Raw genomic sequence first — 20,250 nt, 5'->3', positions numbered from 1 at the left:
CCAGGACTCCGGAATCACTCCCTGAGCCGAAGGCAGATGGTCAACTGCTGAGCCACGCAGGCATCCCTTGAATAGTTTTTTTTAATGGTACTTTCATGGTACTTAAAGGGATGCCAACTGAGATTTCATTCTAATTAGTAAGACTAGTCCAATAAAATGTTCCATATGATTTATTTTTTTTTTTTTTTTTAATTTTTATTTATTTATGATAGTCACAGAGAGAGAGAGAGAGGGGCAGAGACACAGGCGGAGGGAGAAGCAGGCTCCATGCACCGGGAGCCCGATGTGGGATTCGATCCCGGGTCTCCAGGATCGCGCCCTGGGCCAAAGACAGGCGCCAAACCGCTGCGCCACCCAGGGATCCCTGTTCCATATGATTTAGATAATTTCTTTCAGTGCTTACTCTCTTGGGTGATAGGGTCAGTTCTTTATTATTTTGTTATAAGATTACTTACAGTTTGTTTTAAATTTTTTAATTTTGGAAATGTAGACAGTATCAGAATGAACTTCCACCTACCTTGCTCTCATGTGACACTATTACTGACTTACGATGGGCAACTGTTGTTTCATCTGTACTCATCATCCACTTGCCCCCTCCGGTGCTATATTGAAATAAATTCCAGACACTATATTGTTCCATATGTCAGAATGCATCTCTAAAAGATAATAAGAACTTTGGGGATGCCTGTGTAGCTCGGTTAAGCATCCCACTCGTGATTTGGGGCCAGGTCATGATCACATTAGGTAATGAGATCAAGCCCTGCCTTGGGCTCCATGCTCAGCAAGAAGTCTGCTTAAGATTTTCTTCCTCTTCCTCTTTCCCCACTCACATCTGTGAGCACATGCGCACACTCTCTCTAAAATAAATCTTAAAAAAAATAAAAATAAAAACTTTCAAATACATATTCACAATACCACTATTATACCAAAGTAAGATTCCTTATGTTACTGAATATTCCATGGTTAAGTTTCTAATATTTAAGTATTTGTTTGTATCAGGATCCAAACATAGATGCATATTGCAGTTGGTTGACAGAGAAAATCTCTGTAGGTCTGTAGGTTCTGTCCATCACTTCCACTTTTTATTTGCACTTTATTTGTTGAAGAAACTAGGTTGGCTGTTCTGGATTATTTGACTGATTACATCTGCAGTGCAGTTTAACATATTCCTGTACTGGTGGCCTGTAAATTGATAGTTGGATCTAGAAATTCAAGATTAAATCAGATCAGATTCAAGATTAAATTGTTTTGTTTTGTTTTGTTTTTTTTTTTTTTTTTTTTTGGTGTTTTTGTTTTGTTTTGCTTTTTCGGGAAGAGAGAGAAGTATTTTTTTTTTTTTAAAGATTTTTATTTATTCATGAGAGACAGAGAGGCAGAGACATAGGCAGAGGGAGAAGTAGGCTTCTCATAGGGAGCCCGATGTGGGACCTGATCCCCGGACCCAGGATTATGCCCTGAGCTGAAGGCAGATGCTCAACCACTGAGCCACCCAGGTGTCTGAGAGAGAAGTCTTAATCAGATTTGACAACTGTTTATTTGAAGGTGGGTAAGTTTACTTCATGGGTGGTGGAATGTGCTTTAAGGAGACACAGAATGTCTGGGTACCTCTCTTTGTTAATGCTAATAGCCATGGATCAGAGCTCAGTGCTTAAATCCTTTGATCCATTAGATATTCTTTTTTTTTTTTTTAATTTTATTTTTTTAAGGTTTTATTTATTCATGAGAGAGCAAAGAGAGGGAGGCAGAGACATAAAGCAGAGAGTAGCAGGCTCTATGCAGGGAGCCCAATGTGGGACTCGATCCCAGGACTCCAGGATCACACCCTGGACTGAAGGCAGACACTTAACCGCTGAGCCACCCAGGTGTCCCTAAAAATTTTATTTATTTATCCATGAGAGACACAGAGGCAGAGGCACAGGCAGAGGGAGAAGCAGGCCTCACACAGGGAGCCCGATGTGGGACTCGATCACGCCCTGAACCAAAGGCAGATGCTCAACCACTGTAGAACCCAGGTACTACAATACTCTGGGTCTTGATTTTATTTTCTATAAAATTGAACTTGTTAGTCTTATAACACTTGATATTGCTGATTTTCATGTGATTTGTAAATACTGTTTTAGGATGTTAAAGTAACATTTTTTTGTTAATAACCTTAAAAAAATTACAAAAGTATGTTCATTGTTAGAGAATTTGGAGAAAAGAGAACACTGCAAGAAAAAGAGCAAGAAAAGTCCTTTCTCTACTTTCTAAACCTGTGTAAAATGACTGTTAGCAGAGTGGTATGCTTCTTTCAGGCTTTTTTCTGAATATTTTCCATGTATCTATTTATACATAAGTGGAATTACTTTCTAACCTTATGTAATGACAAATTCCTGAAAACTTCTAAGAATTTCAAATGACTATTTGATATTCTGCTTAGTTTTAAAAAGTATATAATAATGCTATTATTGGGCATTTAAATTATTTTGAAGTTTTCATTTGTGTTCATTATTTGCCTGTAGCTTTTAATGATCTTGGCATCAAGTCCTTGAAGATGCTTGCTAGGTGAAAGGGCATGCACTAAAATTTGTGGTTTATTGAAGTTAAAATTTTTATATCTTAAAGGCCTTCAGTTTGATATTTGCTCTTTTAATTCAAACAAAACTCTTATTAACTGGAGCTGAACAAATGAGTCCCTTTGGTTAGATAGACACAAATACTTAAAAGTAAGCGAGGGCATTTTTTCATCGAAAAACCTGCCAAAGTGTTTTCTGGGGTTAGTACTCATTTACTCCTAATCATGTATTTATGTCACCAGTGTTTTGAGAGAAATATCTCTCACGAATGCGCTGAAAATATCTGTGTCCTGAAGTAAAAGATGTTTAGTTTTTTTTTTCAGCTTATAAAGGCAGAGAAGTGGATGAATATTAATTTTTTTTATTTTCAGAGTAGGAGCTGTGTGAAAAGTTTCTGTGACTATTTTCTTTGACAGTTTCTGCTTCTGAGGTAGAATTTTATGATTAACTTAGAGCTCTACACCAGAATCTCCTGAAACCTCTATCTACAAAGCTGACTTAACTATTGAAACTCTTTGGACTTAATTGTATAGAACCTTTGAGATTTTTGAAGAAAAAAAAATTTCAAGAGTCAAATGTGATTGGTCTAATATTTTGCAATTGTTTTTAGGCAAAGGGGCAGATTTGAGTAAGCCTCCATGTCGGAAAGCAAAGGAAATCCGGAAAGAAAGGAAAAGGTTAAAACTCATGCATCAGAACCCAGCTGGAGAACTAGCAGGTTTCCAGGCTCAAGGTGAACCGCCATCTTTGTTCCAACCAAAGGCTAATAAATCCAACCAGCCCAAATCACTTGAAGATTTAATTTTTGAATCTTTACCAGAGAATGCATCACACAAGTTAGAGGTACTTTGGAGGGTGTTTTATTTTATTTTGTTGTTGTTGGTACCTTGTTTATTTTCATTTGAGGTTATATAAATTGATGTTTTGCTGTTTAAATAATGGGAAATTAAAGTGAATTGGGATGGAGAAGTATTTGTAGTTAGTAAGCTAACTGCTATTTGAGAAAAACTTTATTTTTTCTTTTTAAGATTTAAAATAAATACTTTTAGGTGGTTTGGCTACTAATTCCAGTTTTAGCATGTTACTTACTGTTTAAGGGACTCTGGCTTCTTGTATCCCTTGATTGAAATTTAGTAGTTAAAGTGACAAAATATACTATTTAAAATTTCATTTTGCCAATTTTGGTTACATTGTGAAGTAGAACACATAATACTAGGCAAATCACTATTTTATTCATTCCAATATTCTGATCTTGATTAAGGCAACAAATGATAAAACATAAGTGAGCCAGCAATTAGCAATTAACTAAATAGTACTATGGTATAGTATTTTAATCCTCTCAATAATTATCTCAAAGATGTAGGCATAGTATGATTACTTTTAGAGTATTCTTATTATTTTTTATTCCAGACTAAGTCTACATTCTTCAGTATTTGGTATTTATACATTTTTTTCTGAAACATTAATGCTAATGATTTTATTCTCATATCTCATTAGTAACTGGCCATTGTTTGAATTTATAGCTTAATACTATCTGTCACTAATGACCTGATATTGAAAATTAACCTTAATGCAATCTAAACCTTGGGATCATATATATTACTAGACATAGACATAAGTCTTAACTTTGACTAGCTGCTCTGATTTTGTTTTTTTTGTTTTTTTTTTGTTTGTTTGTTTTTGCTGCTCTGATTTTGGTATTGACTTTCTCTTTCTCAAATTGTAAAGAGAATTGAATACACTACTTTATGTAATGAAGAGTCCTTTGTCTTTTGATCATAACTAATCATGTGTTCAGGACACCAGGCCCATCTCCCATAGCAGTTCTACAGTGGGCAACTTTTACTTTTTTAATGTAACGATACCTCAGATGGGCAGAGATTTTTTTTTTTGTCCACTGTATGTCAGTCTTTTCAAAAGAATGACTTCTTATGGCACACATGAATATCTTCCATTTAGCCTTTTTATTATATTGCATTTGATTTTTTCTTTTGCTCTTCTGTTTTGCTAACACATTTTAGCTGGTTAGTATAAATAATTGATGTTAAAATAAATGTTCACCATTACTGTGTAATAAACTGTTGTTAATTCATCCTCATTTTACGTGTGAGGAAACTAGAGCACAAGGAGGTAAATTTCTTTGCTTGACCAAGATGGTGACATGAAAATTTGAGTAAAAGAAATCTAACTTTAGAATCTTTGTTCTTAACTCTGCCATGAAATAGGAATACTTTGTGAAGGTTGTCTCTCACACTTATAAAAAAAATTTGTAAGTTTAGAGTTAGCAGCGATTCATGAAGAGTGTCTAAAAATACATTCACATTTTTACTTTTTCTGACTTATTTACTGAAGGTGAGTTGAATGTACCTAGAATTAAGAGTATTTATGTGTTTGTGTATTGAATGCCAGAAGTATTCTGCTGTTTTACAATAGAGTCCATCTTCCATAATTCAGTCATAGGTCTTTGTCTTAAGAGTTCAGACAGGATTTTCTACCTTTTTAATATGTAAGTTGGAGAAATAACTTAAAAAAATATTACTATCTTGTTGATTTTTAATGTTAAAGTATTATATGTCTGTGCTTTAATATGGAAACTTTTTATTTCTTTTTGGGTGGGAGTAACTATTAATGCATATTCTGTGGAATAAATTAATTAATGAACATTGTTTTTTAACTCCTTCTGAAGGTGAGGGTGGTGAGATCATCTCCACCAAGTTCTCAGTTCAAAGCCACATTTCAGGAGTCTTACCAGGTCTATAAACGTTACCAGATGGTTATTCACAAGGACCCACCTGATAAACCAACTGTGAGCCAGGTCAGCAGGCCAAGTGTAATTTTTCTGTGCAAATGGAACTTTCCCCTCCATTTAATACCATTGTATTATAACTTGATTTATTTGTGGTACCTTGTATTTATATTCAATTGGCAGCATATCTGCAAAATGATAGGAGTGTGGAGTAAGAGGCATTCTGAAAGTGCAGATTTTCCCTAGCACACATTAATGCTAGTCACATGTAATTTCAAAGTGGAAGTAACACGTAAAATGAATTTTCTTTATTTAAAGTTATTATGTCTAGATGTATTTCTCTAAAAATTAAGAGCTCTAAGAGAAAATATTTATGAGGAAAAAACAGAGCCTTTATATTTTTATGACAGGCATGCTTTGCACAACATGGTTAATATGCTTTATCTCCATTTAAAAGTCATGTGTAGACAGAGTTCATAAGAGCCAAATTATAAAAAATAAAAAAATGCCAAATTATACTTTGTTGATGTACTACCTATACACAACTGAGTGGGACTAGAAAAGTAAGCTAGTAGAATTTTTTTTAAAGATAATAGAATATTTTAATAGAAGTTCTCATATGCTTGTAATTTTATAAACCAGATTACCCAAGAAAAATGTGGAAGGGGAAAAATCTTAAAACACTTCATACTAGTAGAGGGGACAGAAGTAGTGCCCCACTACCATGAGCAACAATGTTGATTCTGTGCAGAGAACCACAAGAGAGGGAAAGAGCAAAAAACAAAAGAAAAACAAATTGTCCTGGCCCTTACGAGTTAAACATTTTCATATGTAGTAGTATAAAGTTAGCACTTTAGGCTCCGTGCCAGTCAGCACGTTCCAGGGTTTATTCATTTCTTGAAAAACTCCAGTGCTGAGCTTTGGAAGTGGATTTGCGGAGATCTTACTCTAGCCTCACCTTCAGAAGCACATCACCGGGAGAGATGTTTCAATAGCATTTGCTTGTATTTTCCTTGCTCTGAAGGTGAGGTTAGTCCCTGTCTCCTTTGAGGACCCAGAGTTCAAGTCGTCCTTCAGCCAGTCATTTTCTTTATATGTCAAGTATCAAATGGCCATACACCAGGATCCACCCGATGAATGTGGGAAGACTGAGGTACCTTTTGTGAAACGTTTTTTTCCTATCTTGATGAGGTTGTCTGTGAAGAAGCATAATATAGAACTTTCTTTCACTATTTTCTTGTTACATAGAGCTGATGATCCTTTTCAATATACATGACTAAACTTTTGTGAAAACTAGTCCTACATGTGAGTCCTACATGTAAGTTCCTCAGAGAAAAAGGGATAGATTCTTATTCACGGTTCTAAGAACCTGGTGTAGCGTGTTTGTGTCCAGTCATCAGGCTGAGTCAGCAGATATTACTGAGTGCTGGTTTTGTGCCAGAGCAGACCATGTGCCACGTACAGAGGGAAGAGTTAATAATCAAATGGGAAAGATGGACCAGTGAACATATCTTAAGAAACCAGGGAAAAGAATCAAATATGTTGAGATTATATAGATTGTCACTTCACAAGCATTTACTGAGGGCCTCTATTTTCCAGCTGGAGAGATCTAAATGAATGAGAGATTGCATATTTGTCACAGGGGCATATATTAAAAGAAAGATGCCAACAGATGCAGAAGAATTAAATTTTGGGTTTAATGACACAGACTGTGTTAGCTTAAAAGAGATGATTAGTAAGACAGGAGTTAATGCTGTATGTTCCCTGAGGGGGGCTGACTTTCAGGTCAGAATCTTACTAGATGATTGTGGTCTGCAGACCAACAGCATCCACCTGGAATGGGATCCCACTTCAACTGTGCTGAATCCAAATCTGCATTTGGAATTAGGTCTCTGGGCAATTTGCATGCCCATTCTGGTTTGGGAAGTGCTTTCTTAAGTTCCCTGTTGAAACATGCAGTTGTGGATGATGACAGTAAGGAGTCTGCCAGCTGTAAGAAGCAATCTTTGATATTCTCAGGGGGTCTTACTCCTTTTGAACATTATTCTTTCCTATTACCCTGGAAATTCTGGCTTGTGCTTCCTGCTTACCAGGTATGAATGGTTGGGCCACAACACAAGGCCACGATCTGGTATGTTTACTGGGTAAAGATTCGTTTCCTGGAACTTTGCCTGCTTAAGCTTCAGGCGTCCAGTCCTGCAGACTAGTCCATTGCTAATGGTGTTCACAGCCTGATTGGGGCAACAGACGGATAGGCATTTCCAGTGCCATTTCCAGTGGGTTAGCTATTGGAGTAGAGTAAGTAGGTAAAGCCAGCTTAGTATAGGACAGGAGGTTAAAGAGGTTTTTTTCTGAAGGAGGTGACTTCTGAGCCAAGTCTTGAAGAATAAGTAAAGGTTTATCAGGCCAAAAAGGAGAAGGGCATTTTTGGCAACAGGACTGTGTACGTAAGAAATATAAAATGCTACCTAGGGAATATTCTTGGTGAAAAAATAGAGCCTGAACTATATAAGCTTCTATTTTTTTTAAAGATTTATTTATTTATTCATGAGAGACACAGACACAGGCAGAGGGAGAAGCAGGCTCCATGCAGGGAGCCCGAGCTCCATGCAGGGAGCCCGACATGGGACTCGATCCTAGGACTCCAGGATCACACCCTGAGCTGAAGGCAGGCATTAAACCACTGAGCCACCCAGGGATCCTCCTATATAAGCTTCTAGATAGAATAACCAGTTCACAGAAAATACGAGGGATAAAGGATTATATAAAATGATACCTGGGCACTTTTGTAATCCAAATACATAATAAACAGTATTTTTTTTTTTTAAAAAGAGAAATGTCTAGATTCAAAGCTTAAAAGTTTAAAAAATATAACTACAGTACCGTAATCACACTCAGCAAACTTAACAGTAATTACATCATCTTATGCCCAGTATATGTTTGATTTTCTTTAGTTGTCTCAAAAATATCTTTTTTTTTTTTTTTAGATGTCTTTTTATAGTTGGTTTGTTTGGATCAAGATTCACGTAGGATCTATGCATCATGTTTTATTTTTTATTTTTTTGATTGATATTCTTCTAAACATCTTTTAAAATAAATTTGCCTCTTGTTTTTAATAGCATTTTTGAAAGAAACTGGGTTGTTTATCTTAGAATTAATTTTGCTTTCTTCTATTGACACTTTTTGAAAATAGAAACAAATGTTTATACAGTATATGTGCTTGTGTGTGATCTTTCTCTGTGGTGTGTGTATGTGTATCTCTGTGTATGTATGTTTTTATAGTACATATACATGCACATGATTCCCCTTTATTATATGAACATAGCATACTTGGAGGTTACACAAGAATAATATATGGAAATCTTCATTTTCTAGCTGCCAAGTATTAGCATGGTTTCTTTAGTCTGACCTTTGATGGTGGCCATTTGGTGATTTCTGGTCTTTTACCCTTTCATAAAGCATTGTAGGAGTACTCTTGTGCATAGAATTGTTTGTTTTTTTGTCATTGTGTCTTTGTTAGAAGCTTCAGATTGCTGGTTCAGTTCCTCTCCACAGGGGGTTCCTCTTCACAGGGATTGTAGCCAGCAATCTGTGAGAATGCCTATTCCTCCAATGCCTTGGTCACTCAGATTTTTATAATTGTGAATTTTTGCCATATACATGCAAATGAAATTTGTGTGGTTTTAATTTTCATTTATTATAAATGAAATTGAGCATGTTTTCTTATGTTTAAAATCCATTTGAGTTTTATCTTCTGTGAACCATGTGGTCATAGTTTTGCTTGTTTTTCTAGGAGTATTGATTTTTTTTTCATTCATTTCTTAGACACTGTTTATATAATAAGGACTTATGCCCTTGGGATAAAAGTTGCAGATTTTTTTTTTAGTTTATCATTTATCTTTCTACTTCACTTTTGGTGTTTTGTAGTGCCATCAAATAATCAAGGGGCCAGAATTTGTAGACTTTAAGGTCTTGGACTTTTAACCTTAGTGGTAATAAAGAATTATTGAAGGATTTTAGATAGTGTAACTAGAGAATTCCATTTAGTTGTGTTAGAATTTGATAGGCAACAAAAAACCGAAGTTGAATTGATTTTAAGAAGGGATTTATTTGCATATGTAATGAAGAAGTTTTGGCTTCACTAGATCTCAGGAAAATACCATTAGTGTTTCTTGCTTGTGGTCTCCCACCTTGCTTTCTTTGTAAGGGTCGAATCTGAACCAGGCACATGGTGGCAGAGATAATGATGTCAGTTTAAGGTACGTTGTTCTCACAACAAGTGATCTCAGCAAATCATAACGTGCACTTCTTATTTCAGTAAGAAGTCCCAAGGAAGGCCCAACTTGAGATATATTCTTATCCCTGAACCAGCCACTGTGATGACTGGGGGATGGAGAACTCTGGTCATGTCTGGATCACGTGTTCTACCCAAGAGCTTCAGTGGAGGAAGGTACTTATTTGAACCACATGTTTTAAAAAGAGTAGAGGAGTGGTTCCCACTAGAATGTTGGCCAGGTGGCAGGTGTGTGTGGGAGGTTTTACTAAAGAGTGGTGAGACTTGAGGCAGAGCCAGCAAGGTATGATGGACTTGAAGTCCACACTAGTAGGAAGAGGACGGTGAGGGTACAGCAGACACTTCAGAGATAGAGTTGTTGAAGATTTGGTGTTTGACTTTGGATGGGTCCAGATTGAATTTTTTTTTTTTTGGTTCTGGCTTACATGATTGGGTGGATCATGATGACCTTCTCTGAGATAAGAAACACAAGAGGATGAAGAATTTGTGCATTTTGGGACAGAAAATGAGTTCTATGTTGGCCAGGTTGTGTTTGAGAAGCCTGTGGGGCAACTAACCATGGGAAGATACTAATCAGAAACTTGGAGAGGCACCAGGGTGGTGCTCTGTATTTAGACTCAAAGCATGATTGAGGCTTCCCCCCACCCCCCCTCAGCATGGGGCTTGAACTCAACTCTGAGATCAAGAGATAGGCTGAGCTTGAGTCAAATGCTTAACCAACTGAACCACCTAGGCACCCTGATTGAGGTTTTTTAAAAACGGTTTTGTAGGGACACCTGAGTGGCTCGGTTGGGTGTCTTTGGCTCAGGTCATGATCTTGGGGCCCTGGGATTGAGTCCCACATCGGGCTCCCTGCTCACTGGGGAGTCTGCTTCTCCCTCTCCCTCCCCCCCCCCCCCCCCCCCCCCCCCCCCCCCCGCTGGTGCTCTCTTGCTCTCTCTCTCAAATAATCTTAAAGTCAAGGCTTTGTATTCGTCTGTGTGCTACATTACATTTTCTCAATTTTGTTATATATTACGGGAAGCTCTAATATGTAATATAAATGATGCATATTATAGGGTAGTAATCCGTACTATAAGAGGTATATATATATATATTTTTAGAAAGATGAACATGGCATTTAATTTAAATTTTTCTACAGTAAATTTTAATTTGAGCCATTCAGATTTGTATTTCCTTTTGTATGCAGTTAACTGTACATTTTTCATTTACATTCACTACCATCAGTAGTACTGAACTCTGGGTATGTGATTTGACCTTGTATTTAAATAGAACTATGTAATGGATTTCTTTATTATAGCCAAATAGCTTTGCCTTCGTGATCTCCTTTATAGAGTCACATGCTTACAGCAAATTTATGCCAGTGAAAATGATTTTGACAGAACAGTATTTTGATTTCAAGTGAGTATGGCTTCGTAAATACTGTATTGGATTTGATAAATCCTTTGGCATTGAGATCATCCATAGCATTTTATTTACCTGACATCTAACTGCATTCTTACAGAGTTGTCAGAGACCTATAAAATGGTATATTTTTAAAAGATTTTATTTATTTATTCATGAGAGACAGAGAGAGAGGCAGAGACATTGGCAGAGAGAGGAGAAGCAGGCTCCATGCAGGGAGCCCGATATGGGACTCGATCCTGGTACTCCGGGATCATGCCCTGAGCCAAAGGCGGCAGACACTCAACCACTGAGCCACCCAGGCGTCCCTAAAATGGTATTTTTCTTATAAGCTGATTTGTTCATCATCTCTCTGAATATAGTTTCTAAGAAATAAAGTAATATCTTGCAGATCAAGACTGCACTATTAAGCTCAGTAAAGCTTAATAACAGCTTTATTGAGATGTAATTCACCCATTGAAAGTATATGATTCAGTGGTTTTTTTGTACCTTCAGTTGTGTAGCCATCATCACTAACACCAGAGCATTTCATCATCCCAAAAGAAGCCCCATACCCCATACCCGTCAATAGGCACTCATTTTTTTCTTGAATGCCCTAGCTCTAAGCGTGATTATTTCATTTTCCATCTTTGGGTTTACCTAATATGAATATTTCATACAAATGGAATTATATGGTATGTGGTCTCGTTGACTGGCTTGTTTTACGCAGCATAATGTTTTCAAGGTTCATCTGTGTTTAGGATATACCAGTATTTCTTTTTATGGATGAATAATATGACATTTTGCCACATTTTGTTTCTCCATTCATTGTGGACAATTGGGTGGTTTTCATTTTTTTGGCTTTTTTGAAAAATTCTGTGTACATTCATGTACAAGTGTTAGGTGGACATACTCATTTCTCTTTGGAATGTAGCTAGGAGTGGATTTGAGTTACTGTCTAGTGTAATTCCTTACACTGTTACAAAGTGTTACAGCTTTGTTCCCATCCACCTTCTTAACAATGATGTCAAATATATTGTCGTAGTTTCAACAACACAATTATGCTCTTTTATACAATTGATTATAAAATCAATAGGGAAGAAAGGAGAGTATGCATTTATATGAAGTCTGAGAGGTCTCTGGCGTCACTCCCTAGGGCTCAGCCTTGAGCATTGCATTTACCCTGGGATGACCGTGATCTTCCCAGTTTTCTATTTTCTCTTATCTTGATCCTGTATTAACATGTTTATTTCTGTTGGTATCAGACCTAGCTCTTAGGCTATGCTAATTGCTGGCTGATAGCTCCGTGCTTTTCAGCAGTGACCTGGGCATAAATTGCTCCGTAGTCTGGTTTAATTAAATGTGGGCCCCTTTGCAGGGACAGTTTTGAGGCTGTTCTTTACAGTTTGGACTCCGAGAGGGCTCTTCCTAGCTGTCTCTTCATGTTTTTCTCTGGTATATCAGCTGGGCCTGTGGCTTAGCTTATTTCCCTCATGAAACTACTGGTCTCTTCTTACTGATTTATCACCAAAATCTCAATTTTTAAAAATAACCTTAGGCTTGAACTTCCCATGCACTGTTGCAAATATAGTTACTTTCCCTGGGAATTGGTGAGGCGCACTCTATTCTTGTGGCCTGCCCCTTTGCCCCTCATGCTACTGCTCTGGAGTTAGGAGTAAGAATAGTCATTTCCCTTTGAGGGACACTCCTGCTTTATAAACAGGGCAGTGGTCAAGAGCAGCATCTCCTGGTCTTCTCCAGGTAAGATAGTTAAATTTTGGGCTAGTTAATAAGGACTTTCAGGCCTTTGAGCTGCCTTAGAGATGGTTCCGTATAAGGAGAGGATCACTGCTGCAGACAAGGCCCTTTATCTGTTGTGTTTTCATCCTAGAAATTCTTACTTCACTTGGCAAAACCCTTGCCTACAGATAGAAAGTAAGCACACTCTACCTATAGTCTTGGCTGTCTTGACAAACTGATATGAACATAATACTTTGCTTTCCTGTCTTGAAGCGTGGTGTTTTATTTCAAAGGAACCCATTTCATGCATCCTCGAGTGCAGAAGTCATTTCCCCTGGTACATGCCTGTGATTTTCTGCATGATTGAATGGCCAGTGTCCCTGTGCTCAGGGGCAGGAGGAGAAGCCAAAACAGTTCTCCCAAGAGTTTAAGTGTTCTTCTGACTTGTGTTAGGGACTGTGTGCAGTGGCTTACTATGGGGTAGCTTTGTTACTATAATGAGTGAAACTAACTCACTTGTGTTCAAGAAAATAACATTTTTTGCTTTAGGGTTGTAAAGCATTTAAAGTAAATAAAAGTCCACATTGTAACTTGGAGATTTCAAGCAACCATATCAGTGCATAAAATCCATTTTAACTCTGTTGATAGCCACAAAATAGTCATTTCAGCACCCAAGAAAGTAGATTGTTTTTCAAAAATTTGATGAGAAGATAAATATATATAGACTGCTTTGATATATAAAATAGCAAGTCAGTTCTTTTTAGTAACATCCTTAGAGAAGTAGCACATAATTGTAGATAGATTATAAAGGACTTGATGAATTACTCCAGCATGTTTGCTTCCATTCCTGTTTTCAGTCATTCAGATAGATAGCAGATCTTCAGAAAGTAATATAAATAAAATCAAACGAGTGTAATTTGTAACCTATTTTTTATATAATACAATATAAAACCATATAGGCAAATCTTTGTTTTGCAAAACACTAATTTCATGTCCTAGAAACATGGAATCTTAGCTGGAATTTTATTGATATTATAGAAAATACTGTTATCTTAAGTGCCATTGGTTCCTTAAAATAATTAAAATTCTCAGCTTTTCTGAATGCTTTGAAAAACAGACTGTACTCATAGCTTCAGTGGTCTCTTCACATTTCTGAGGCATTGACTAAATTGTTTTTTAAATTTTATTATGGATTTTTTTTTTAAAGATTTATTTATTTATTCATTCAGAGAGAGCGAGAGAGAGGCAGAGACACAGGCAGAGGGAGAAGCAGCAGGCTCCATGCAGGGAGCCCGATGTGGGACTCGATCCCGGGTCTCCAGGATCACACCCCGGGCTGCAGGCAGCTCTAAACCGCTGCGCCACCAGGGCTGCCCCTATTATGGATTTTTAAAAAAGATTTTATTTATTCATGAGAGACAGAGAGAGACAGAGACATAGGCAGACTCCCTGCAGGGAGCCTGGTGTGGGACTCATCCCAGGACCCCAGGCTCATGCCCTGAGCTGAAGGCAGACACTCAACCCCTGGGTCACCCAGGCGCCCCTATTAGGGACTTTCAAGCATAAAGGAAAATTGAGGGGTGCCTGGGTGGCTTAGTCAGTTAAGCATCTGCCTTCAGCTCACACGATCTCAGGATCCTGTAATTGAGCCCTACATCGTGCTCCTTGCTCAGCAAGGAGCCTGCTTCTTCCTCTCCCTCTGCCCCACACCCCTCATGTGCATGTACTCTCTCTCTCAAATAAGTAAATTAAATCTTTTTTTAAAAAAAAGGAGAATTGAAAGAATAATATACTTGACTACCTGTATACTCATCATCTAGATTCAACAATAGTTATCTTTCCATGTTTGCCTCATCTTTTTTGAATGTGTAAATTGTTTTAACTTCTATTGTACACCATGACATTTTATTAAGTTCTTTAGCCTGCCTCTCTGGAAAATAAGATGTATGTATTCAAAACACAGTATCATTGTCATGCATAAGAAAATTACCAATGATTTACAAATGTCTTCTAATATGTAGTCCTGTATTTATTTACATTTTCCCATTTTTAAAAAATTAGTATACCCGACCTAGGTGTGTTTTGTTTTGTTTTTCAGAGAGCACTTGCACCTGTGAGGAGGGGGGGGGGAGAGAGAGAGAGGAGAGAGAGCGCGTGCGAGCGTGCTCAAACGAGCGCATCCCAAGCAGGCTCCATGCTCAGGATGGTGCCCTGAGATCATGACCTGAGCCAAAATCAAGAGTTGGTTGTTCAACTGACTGAGCCACCCAGGCACCTCAGATCTCTTTATTGTTGAGTGACGTTTTCACCTTTGTAATTAGACCTTTCCGTTGTAAAGCATGCAATACCCTAAAGTAATATGTAGGATGATGTTTTTGAGAAATTTTGAATAATCTCTTTCCCAACAGTGTATCAGCCAGTTGTTTTAATGTCCTTTGATGTTCTCTGCCTAAATCAGTTATGGGAAGATGGGAGAGGCTGCAGAATGGTGATTTATCAAATTGTATTGCATTTTTTTTACCTCGTTTATGACTGGAAATTGCATATTTACTGTAAAGAAGAACATTATCTTTCTATTCACTCCCACCCACCATCTTTATTCCTTTTGATATCACTGTGGACTTATGGATTTAAAAAACTTTTGCAATATTTTTATAATCCACTGCATAATTTTTTTTAATGCTTAAACTGTCCCAAATTTGGCCACTAGGTTCCCCTCATGCTAACTCCCATGACCTTATGCTATGACCCCATTAATCAAGAATTTCCTTCTTATCTGGCGTGACAAGATGTTCTAGATTCGTGTTGTAGCTTTTCCTTCCAGATTTGGTATCTCCCTTTTTTTCCAGGGAGTTCCAAATCCTTTTAGTGGAGAATCATATTTTTGTGCCTAAATCAGGGTGCTAGTTATGTTCATTACTATGGCATTACATGGCATTGGTTTTTGAAAGCCCAGGCCATTTGTCTTATAAAATGTCCCACATTCTCTATTTGTCTGAATCTTTCTTCCTGGTCTAATTTAACTTCTTTGTGGTCCCAATTTCGTGTAGACTGAAAATTAAGTCTAAACCTTGATTGGATTCAGGTTAAGGAATCTTGCCATGTGTACTTCATTTGGTAATTTTGTGTATGTCATATTATGTCTGAAGATATGGAAGGGTGTGTTGTCTTGGTGTTGATGATGCTAATTCTGAACACCGTGTTAAGCTAGTGACCTCCAGATCTCTTCATTGTAAGGACAAGATACCCCTTTGTGATTAGCAAGTAATCTGTAGAGAGGTATTTCAGCACAGATGCATGCCCTTTCTTCAACAACCTTTCAGGTAATGGTGTTAGTGTCTGTTGATGATCTTTGGATCCATCATTTCACTGTTGGTTGTCGAATAGGGATTTGTTTAGCTTTTCTTTTTCTCTTTTAATACATGTATTAATAGCCATTCTTGTTTAGAAAGGCTGGAGGAGATTTTCTTAATCAACTGAGGATAACCTGTAGTTTTTCCTAAGAAGGCAAAGTAAATGCTGAATTCTTTTACCTTAATTACAATTTTAGAGAAAGGAGCTGGTGACAAATGAGCCCCCCCCCTTTTTTTTTTTCCTACTACAAAACTTCTGGATATATTTTTATTCAGTACTTTATAGTCACAGTCATCATTTTTTTTGTTGCTCGAACTCCAAAGTTTGATCAGTTCACGTTCCATCAGGATATCCTCTCTGTCCTTTGATAGGCTCCTTTTAATATTGAGAGCCTTCCTGTTTTCTAGAACAGAAAGATATGCCAGTCTTGTTTTATACATTTCCCAACCCAGTCTTGGAACCTGTCAGCCATTTTTCTAAGAAGCCTTGGTTCCTTTTAATGGAGATTAAATTTAGAGACCAAGAAGAATTCAGTAGTATGAGTTTATGTTGCTATTTCCAATTCAAATGTAACATGTGATATTATCGTGACTTTCCTAATTTTATGTTTGTTTCTTTTTTGTGTTTCTTGATTACATTAGCATATTTATGAACTTGGTTTGTATTATATATACATAAAGTAGATTCAACATTACAGTATCAATAACAGTACTGATAGCTGATAAATGCTGGTTATGATCCTTTTTTGATTTTTTTTTTTTTTTGGTCCCTAGAACATAATCCCCTTCAGCTAGTTCCATCAGAATACTATATTCAGAAGTCACATGGAATAATTTTATTCTCTTCTGTGGCTATGATACCAGATTGATTATGTTCATTTATTTCAGTTTGCTTTGAATTTGGGGGTTTACTTTTTTAAGATTTTATTTATTTATTCATAAAGACACACACACACAGAGAGAGAGAGGGGGGCGGGGGGCAGAGACACAGGCAGAGGGAGAAGCAGGCTCCATGCAGAGAGCCAACGCGGGACTCGGTCCAGGGTCTCCAGGATCATGCCCTGGGCTGCAGGCGGCACTAAACACCTGAGCCACCGGGGCTGCCCTGGGGGTTTACTTCTTAATTTCAGTTTTTTAATAGGTGATATATTTATCTGGTTCCAGAGCCACCCAAAGAGATAAAACACAGAGAAGTCCTCTTTCCGTGTCTCATCCAGCCTGTTCCCTGCCCTGCAGTAATAAGCATTTTGAAGAGTTTCTGGTTTATCCTTCTGGTGTCTTGTGTGTTTTTGCAAAAATAAGCAAATACATATGAATAATCTTTTTTCCTCCTCTTCACCAAGAGAAACATCCTGTGTACACTTTTTGGCGCTTTTCTTTTTTCCCTGAAAACATATCCAAGGTCACAATCGTAGCATCTCATAGAGAATCCTAGTTCTTTGTTACTTCACCCACAAAACATGCTGTTTTGTGAAAGGACATGCTGTAGTTTTTTTCTTATTATTTTATTTTTTGTTAACAGCTTTATCTCAGTACAATTTATATGCTATAAGTTTCACCCATTTAAAGTATATAATTCAGTGTTTTTTACTTCATTTACAGAAATGTATATGATTTTAGAACATTTTTTATCATCCTCTCTCCTCCCCTTAATTCTAACCCTAGGCAAAAACTAATCCACTTTCTCCCTATGGGCTTACCTACTCTGTGTTTATTATTTTTTAAATTGAAATGCAATTAATTAACATATACTGTATTCTTAGTTTTGGAGGTAGAGGTTGGTGATTCATCAGTCTGAGGTAATAGTTTGTGCTATAGTTTATTGAAGTGATTTCTTGTAATGGATGTTTGGATTCTTTTTTTTTTTTTCTTTAAAGATTTATTTATTTTAGAGAGGGAGAGAGGGCAAGCATGTGAGTGGGGGTGGGACAGAGGGAGAGAATCTCAAGCAGACTCCTGACTGAGTGTGGAGCCCAGCACGGGGTTCACTCCCAGGATCGATGAAATCACGAGCCAAAAATCACGAGTCAGAAGCTCAATTGACTGAGCCACCAAGTGCCCCTAGGTCTAATTTTGTGCGGTTACAGTTAGTATTATTTTGTCATTATATACGTGTGGAGGTATACTTTTATGGTTGTTTCACATAGTGCATCAAAGAGCAAAAGTTCATATGTTGTTAGATTTCACCAAATTCCCTTCCCAGATGTTGTACCCTCTTGCACTCCAGTTTACAGTTAGGAGTGCCTTAACTCCACAGTGTACCGTACAGAGTGTGGTACCAAACTTGGTTTTTTTTGACAATGGGTGAGAAACCTATCCCTGATTGATTTTTAAAATTATTGAAAAGATGTTAGAGGAAGTGTCTTATTTTGGATAACCTCTATGATCATTGGCTGAAATGTTTAGAGAGAATGGTGTTTTGCATTTCTACTTTGTACAGTTTTAGGAAACAAATGGCAGACTGATGCTCAGGCAACAGGAAAATGAAAGGGAGTGAGCAATTGAGTGGATGACAGAAATGACATCACTGTGACTGTCCTAAATAGGAAAATTCTCAACAGTGTAAATTCTAAGGTTTAAAAATTATCTAACAAACATCATCTTGAATGACCCATAACTTTTTTCTCACACTGAATCCGTGGATGGAAATAAGGGGAAATGTTACGCTAGGCTGTAAGTACTACTTGAATAACATTGGGAGAGTTTTTCTTTATTTGGTTGTAGATAATCATGACATTCAGAGTGTTACCTTTTTTTTTTTTTTTTTAAAGGAAATCTTAAGACTTTCAAAAAATGATAAACTTTTTTGGAATTTTAGGTTTTAGAGGCTTTTTTGGGGGGGAAAGTTCACATATTACTTAATAGACATATCCCTAAGATCGATAAGTAAATCTGAATGACATATTTGTAATTTTTAAAACACTTTAAAATTGGAAATTTCAAGCATTCATAGCATAAAGACAGTATGGTGAACCCCTGTGTGCTCACTGCTGAGCTTCAGCGTTGTAAGCACAGCCCCATTTCCCCTTGCCACTTTTTGTTTGTTTGGTTTTCCAGAAACAGGACCCTGAAATTACGCCCTTTTACCTATAAATACTTTTTTTGTTTGTTGATTCCATTAGGTGGTCTTGTATTATTAATTTAAAAGTTATGACTGAGGTAGTTCGAACTACTGTGCTTTCCCAAAAAGCAGTTTTCTAAATTAGGTCAGAGGACTTCCTATGACTGTCTCAAATATTAAGGAGATCTCCTCTTCGGAAGGATACTCATTTTGAGGAAAGTTATCTTATATTGAGGCATATGTTATTCGACCATATGGTAAAGAAAAGGGAAGGAGGTTGCTCTGGGTCCGTGCTGACCCCATGGAGCAATGAAAGGTGGTGGGATACTGGCCTCTTTTCTCACTCCGGCCACCAGGTGGTGCTCCAGATCCAGAACAGGCATGCACCTCCGTCCCAACTCAGCTCTGCTGAGCTGGGTGCTAAGTGGTGTGTTCACAGTCCGTGAAGACTGATAAATGCTTTCCTTTTCCATTTGTTGGAAGTACTTTGCATTGAGGGATTGAGTATGATCATTATAAATGAGTCTTTGCTTCTTAAATATTTAAGTACTTTCTGGAACTTAACCTAAAAAAGACATTAACCATTTTTCTCTTAATAGTGTTCCTCTATGTACATGAAAATTATGACTTATATTTAGAAAAGTATTCATTATATCAGACTGACACTTTTCTTCAGTTATGTAGCAAAATCAGACAATCATGTGTAGGCATGTACTACTTTATAAATAACTATTAACAGAATTTGATAGCAAGTTCTCAGCATTTTGAAATATTTATTATTTATTTTTAAGGCCAGGGATAACTTCCTTGAATAAATTAGAAAGGTTAGATGGTTATTTGTACAATTTAATCAAGCCACTTTTTATGAATAGCTCTTAAATCAAGGGAGGTTTGTATTATAGTGTGTCTTATGTGTGTTTCCAGACATTTGTCATTAGTAATTAAATTACTAAAGCTTTTGAATCAGTTACGTAAATATTTTAGAACAGAGACATGATTATATCCCCAGGATAATGTCAGTTTGTGGGGGGAGATGCAAAGAGGTGGAGTTACAGCTATCACTAAGAACATTTTCCCTTGAGTGTCACCGGGGTGGCTCAGTAGATTGAGCATCTGAC

The 20,250-nt window shown here is 37.1% G+C and overlaps 1 protein-coding gene across 17 annotated transcripts in view; it reads left to right on the top strand.

Moving 5' to 3' along the window:
* Nucleotides 1–20,250, top strand: part of ATE1 (arginyltransferase 1) — a 162,918-nt gene that overhangs the window by 13,183 nt on the left and 129,485 nt on the right. For 9 of the 17 annotated variants that reach the window (XR_011997608.1, XR_011997606.1, XM_025994621.2 and 6 more), the window contains 2 exons: nucleotides 3,166–3,398; nucleotides 6,326–6,454. Coding sequence is in view for 13 of the 17 variants with exons in the window: in XM_025994621.2 (XP_025850406.1) it covers nucleotides 3,166–3,398; nucleotides 6,326–6,454 (362 nt within the window). In the remaining 4 variants the exon portion in view is untranslated. Of the gene's footprint in view, nucleotides 1–3,165; nucleotides 3,399–5,241; nucleotides 5,371–6,325; nucleotides 6,455–20,250 lie in introns of all 17 variants that reach the window. The other 8 variants (XR_011997607.1, XR_011997605.1, XM_025994630.2 and 5 more) reach the window with 1 other exon arrangement.

Source organism: Vulpes vulpes, chromosome 15 (genome assembly GCF_048418805.1).
Source record: "Vulpes vulpes isolate BD-2025 chromosome 15, VulVul3, whole genome shotgun sequence".
NCBI lineage: Eukaryota > Metazoa > Chordata > Mammalia > Carnivora > Canidae > Vulpes > Vulpes vulpes.
Note: the sequence above shows the minus strand (reverse complement) of the source record. Positions and strands in the feature narration are given on the sequence as shown.